The sequence below is a fragment of the Octodon degus genome, unplaced genomic scaffold, assembly GCF_000260255.1.
Source record: "Octodon degus isolate 3935 unplaced genomic scaffold, OctDeg1.0 scaffold00322, whole genome shotgun sequence".
Lineage (NCBI taxonomy): Eukaryota > Metazoa > Chordata > Mammalia > Rodentia > Octodontidae > Octodon > Octodon degus.
The window spans coordinates 165,520-170,502 of record NW_004524898.1 but is presented as its reverse complement, the minus strand read 5'-3'; the positions used below and the strand labels follow the sequence as shown (position 1 = coordinate 170,502).

Genomic DNA, 4,983 nt, shown 5'->3' with positions numbered 1-4,983 from the left:
TTTTCCTAATGTGTGAGTTCACAGCTATGAATTTCCCTCTGAGAACTGCTTTCATCGTATCCCATAAATTCCAATAAGTTGTGCTTGAAGTTTCATTGAATTGTAGATATTGTTGAATTTCTTGTTTATTTTCATCTGTGACCCATTGGTTGCTGAGTAGGGTGTTATTTATTTTCCATGTATTGAACGTTTTTTCTGGTTTCTTTAATCATTTATTTCCAGTTTCATTGCACTGTGGTCAGATAATGTGCATGGTATAATTTCTGTTTTCTTACATATACTTAAGCATGACCTATAGACTAGAATGTGGTCTATTTTAGACAATGACCCATGTGCAGCTGAGAAAAATGTGTATTCAGCTGTGTTTGGGTTGAACACTCTGTTTATGTCTACCAAGTCCATTTCTTTGAAACTCTGGTTCACTGCTACTATTTCTTTACTAAGTTTTTGTCTTGTTCACCTATCTTTTGGAGATAAGGGTGTTTTAAATCTCCTGTTAAAATTTTGGTATTGGATATTAGATTTTTCATGTCCATTAAGATTTGCTTTATATAGTTGGTTGCTCCCGTGTTTGTTGAATACATATTTGTGAGTGTTACCTCTTCCTGTTGAATTTTTCCCCTAATCAGTATATAGTGTCCTTCTTTATTTCTCTTGATCATTCTTGGTTTGAATTTGAGACTGTTTGAGAATAGGATTGCTACCCCTGGTTTTTTCTGAGGTGCTGGGACATGCAATATTGTGTTCCATCCTTTGACTTTCAGCCTGTGATTGTCTTTATGAGTCAAATGTGTTTCTTGTATATAACATATTGTTGGATTTTGTTTCCAAATCCACTGTGCCTGTCTATATCTTTTAATTGGTGAATTGAGTCCATTTACATTGATGGTTAATTTTGAGATGTATTGACTTACGTTTGCCATGTTATTTACCTGTTATCATTTACTCCTTTTTTCTCCTGTGTTTAATTGCTTACCCTATTTAGTTAGTTGCTTCCGTTCTCATTCGTGGAGCTCTGATTGTTTTGGTCTGTCTCTATAACATCTTTCAGTAGCCTGTATAAGGTTGGCTTTGTCATCTCGAAATTCTTTAGCTGTTCTTTGTCATGGAAGTATTTCACTTCTCCATAGAACTTGAAAGAGAGTTTTGCAGGTTATAGTAGTCTGGGATGGAATTTGTTTTCATAGAAGACTTGAAGTACTCTGCTCCATGCTCTTCTTGCCTCCATGATTTGTGAAGGGATGTCGGCCTTAATTCTGATGGGTTTTCCTTTCAATGTGATGTGCTTCTTTTATCTCGCCGGCTTTCAGTATATTATTCTTGTGCTGAATTTCTGGGGTCTTGACTATTTTATGTCTCAGTGTGTTTTTCCTTGTGTTGACGTTACTTGGCGTTCTGTATGCTTCAGTTACCTGAATGTCAGATTGTTTCCTCATATTGGGAAGTTTTCTGCTATTACTTCTGCCCATATTTTTCAAAGTGTCATTTGTGCTGACTCCTTCCTTCTCATTGATGCTTATTAGTCTCACATTGTTCATCTTTGCATCATCTTGCAGCTGGTGGATTATTCTTTCCTGCATCCTCGTTGTTTTTAAGAGATCCTTTCTTACCTTTTCACTAGCTACACCAGCATCTTCAAGATCTGAAACTCTGTCTTCACACTCACTTAAATGGGTTTGCAAGCTTGTGATTGACATTTTATTATCCTCTATATCTCTTTGACTCTGCCTTATGCGATCTATTTCTTTCCTGTATTGCTCATTCAAGGAATCCGTTATTTTTCTACTCTCCTCTATTTTTGTTTATCAATATCTTCCTTAGAAGCAGTTATAAATTCTTTTACTGCAGTTTTTTTTTTCAGCTTGGATTTCCTCTCTATGTTTCTGCAGTTGCTTCTTAACTGCAGATGCTATGAGTTGTCAGAGTTCTTTTTTTATTTCAGAAAAGAATTGCGCTCTGATTTCCTCTATATCTTTCTGCTGTTGCTTATTTGCTATCGATGCTATTAATTCATGCATTTGAGCTGAGCTAGTGTCCTCCACATTTGTTCTGAGTTGGCACTGGGTTTCCTCCATATGATTCTGCTTTTGATTCTTTAGTGCGGATGTTATTAATTCAGGGATTTCTTTTTTTATATAGAGGTCCTCTATATCTTTCTGCAGCTGTTTCTTTATTTCAGAAGCCGTTGATTCTTTGCTTTCAGCTTGTAATTTCCAATTTCTTCTCTGTTAGTATCCTTTTCAGTTGTTATGGGTGGGCTTGGGTTCTGAAGTTACATTTTGTTCCTTCTCATCATTTTGTGTAGCACTGTCTTCTGCCCTTTGTTGTAGATCTTTGCTGTAGTTATAACCTTCACACATACTGAAGTTCAGTTGGAGCTCTACAAAGTTTGGACTTATCCAGCTGTGTCTGGCTTGGGTCTGGCTGTTGTGCTCAGCTCCTTCTCGCTGCTGCCCTTGAAGGTGAACCTGTTGTACCCCTGTGGCATGATGTTCTGCTCCTGGACTAGCTGGGTGGCTCTATCCTCTACACTCTCTGCAGGGATTGCAACTGCAGGTTACACCCCAGTCATGTATGCCAGGCCTAGCTGTGCCTGGAGGGGGCAAGGTGAAGTAGAGGGAAGTGGAAGCTCTCCCACACACTCACTTGGTCTGGGCTAGGATTGGGTCTGGAGGTTCCCGGCGTGGCAGAAATTCCTACTCAGCAGGCATTGTGGGGGCAGTGCTGTGGAGTGGTGGAGGGCGGCCCAAGTGTGTGGGAGAGGGTCCGGTCCACCCTGCACCTGGGCTGGGACTGTTCTTGCCAGTGCAGGGTAGCAGGTAGCTCTCCCACACACTCACTGGACCTGGGCTGGGACTGGGTCCCATATAATATTTTATTTTATTAATATCTTTATTTTTCAAAGAGTACAAAACAGTGATAGAAAGAGACAGCAATAGAAATGAAACAAAATTTCACAAAATAAAGTAAAAGGTATTAAAAACTGGTTGCTGTATTATATGATGCGATCTTCAAAGAAGTTGTTCAGATTACCAGAAATAAACTTATAAAATTCATTTAAAGAAAAACACTAAACAAAACAAAAGCAAAAAATTTAAATCTAAAATTTAGGTTATTCAAAGACAACAGTAAAGCATGCATTTTTTCGGTACTTTAGTGGTGCTAAACACTACAGTGTATACATTATGTGAATTTCCTCAGTGAATTCTGCAGCCTTTTTGTATGCCAATTGAAATAATGAGGATGAAAATAAACTTGGAGAACTTTAACTCCAAGGTTAGGTTTTGCCTAAAATTCACGTAAAACTTGTCCTTAAACGTACTTTTTTTTTTAGAGTAGTTTCTCTCAAAAGTGATAATTATGAGCATTGTGATACTGTATTTTAGTGCCTATAGATGTTCATGTGATTCATTTTATTGAATTCTTTAGATGCAGTTGTTCAAATTGCATTGTGAAACAGGGATTAAAGACAATTCAAGTGGTCCCCAACTCAGAATTATGTATGAATGCACAAGCCCACTTCATTATGGTGCAATCTATTTGTTTTAGCTTCACCTCTATTTGAAGAATCTTCAGTTTATCAATCCTGCTGGAGATCTGGTGAATTTGGATGACAAAAGGAAAGTGGATGCAGAGTATGACATTCTCAACTTTTGGAATGTTCCAGAAGGCCTTCGACTTAAGGTCAAAGTTGGATCATTTTCTTCCCATGTTTCACATGATCAATTGTCTATATCTGAGGACTTGATAGAGTGGGCCACAGGACATACAGAGGTATGTTAGACCTGGTCAGAGTGGACCTCACTAACTACAGATGCAGTAGAGTATTGCAGGGTATGTGCCTGAATGTCACATAGAAAATGGCAGAATTTCACAATACTCCTTGCAGTTAAAGAGTGTTTATTGATCATTTTCAGCTAAATGTAATGTCATATTGATTTAACTGTATTATTAAGTGTTCATATACATTTATCACTCAGTAAAGATGAGTTTTTATAGAACTGGATATGTGCATATCAGAAATTAATTTCTAGCAGTGGAATTATCAAGGATTGTGGAAGAGCCTGAGAAGTTACCAAATCACATCTGATTTTCCTTAGACTCCCCACTCTGTATGCAGTGAGAGCTGTAATCTGGGATTTCGCAAGTCCTATCAGGTGGGAAAGATGGCCTGCTGTTTTGATTGCACCCTGTGCCCGGAAAATGAGATCGCCAATGACACAGGTCAGTGAGTACCTGTGGACAAATTCCCTTCCTTCCTTCCTCCCACCCTTCCTTCCTTCCTTCCTGCCTGTCCTTCCTTCCTTCCTGCCTGCCTGTCCCTTCCTTCCTTCCTTCCTTCCTTCCTTCCTTCCTTCCTTCCTTCCTTCCTTCCTTCTTTCCTTCCCCTCTTTCTTTCTGTTCCACCATTCATCTAAAAATGAATAAATATCTTGAAGAAAAGAGCAAGAAAAATTAATTTCCATTTTCAGTTGACAATTTCATGTATGTATTCAGCACTGAACAGCCTTCAAATAATCAGTGTCTCTGAGGCTGCACTATTTGATGTAGTTTGTTTTCTGTTTGCCTTTCTTTCCTTTTTTTCTGCCATTTTATTCTCTTGATTTCTCTGTCTTTTTTCTTTGTTTCTCTTTTTATTAATTTTATTGAGAAAGAAATAGCATTGAGACAGTTTCAAAACAGGTTAGTAGGACAGATACAATAATTAATACATGGCATACTGGTGTCTTCAGAGTAGTTATTCGTTATTTATTTATTTATTTATTTGTGTGTGTGTGTGTGTGTGTGTGTGGCCAGCTCAGCCCACCAGAGGGCGGGGCTGTCTGGAATGTGGTGCTGGGGGAATTGAACCACGGTCCCTGTGCTTTGCTAAGCTTGTTCTAAGTAGGTGCTTTAGACCACTGAGTCATCTCACCAGCCCTTTCTTCTCATTTTAATATTAATTTTATTGAGAAAGAAATAGCATTGAGACAGTTTTAAAAT

The 4,983-nt window shown here is 38.3% G+C and overlaps 1 protein-coding gene across 1 annotated transcript in view; it reads left to right on the top strand.

The window, feature by feature from the left end:
- LOC101587964 (vomeronasal type-2 receptor 116-like) overlaps positions 1 to 4,983 on the top strand; it is a 79,745-nt gene that overhangs the window by 24,580 nt on the left and 50,182 nt on the right. Inside the window, exons 5-6 of the mRNA XM_023708035.1 lie at positions 3,550 to 3,774; positions 4,101 to 4,224. Coding sequence (XP_023563803.1) covers positions 3,550 to 3,774; positions 4,101 to 4,224 — 349 coding nt within the window. The remainder of the gene's footprint in view (positions 1 to 3,549; positions 3,775 to 4,100; positions 4,225 to 4,983) is intronic.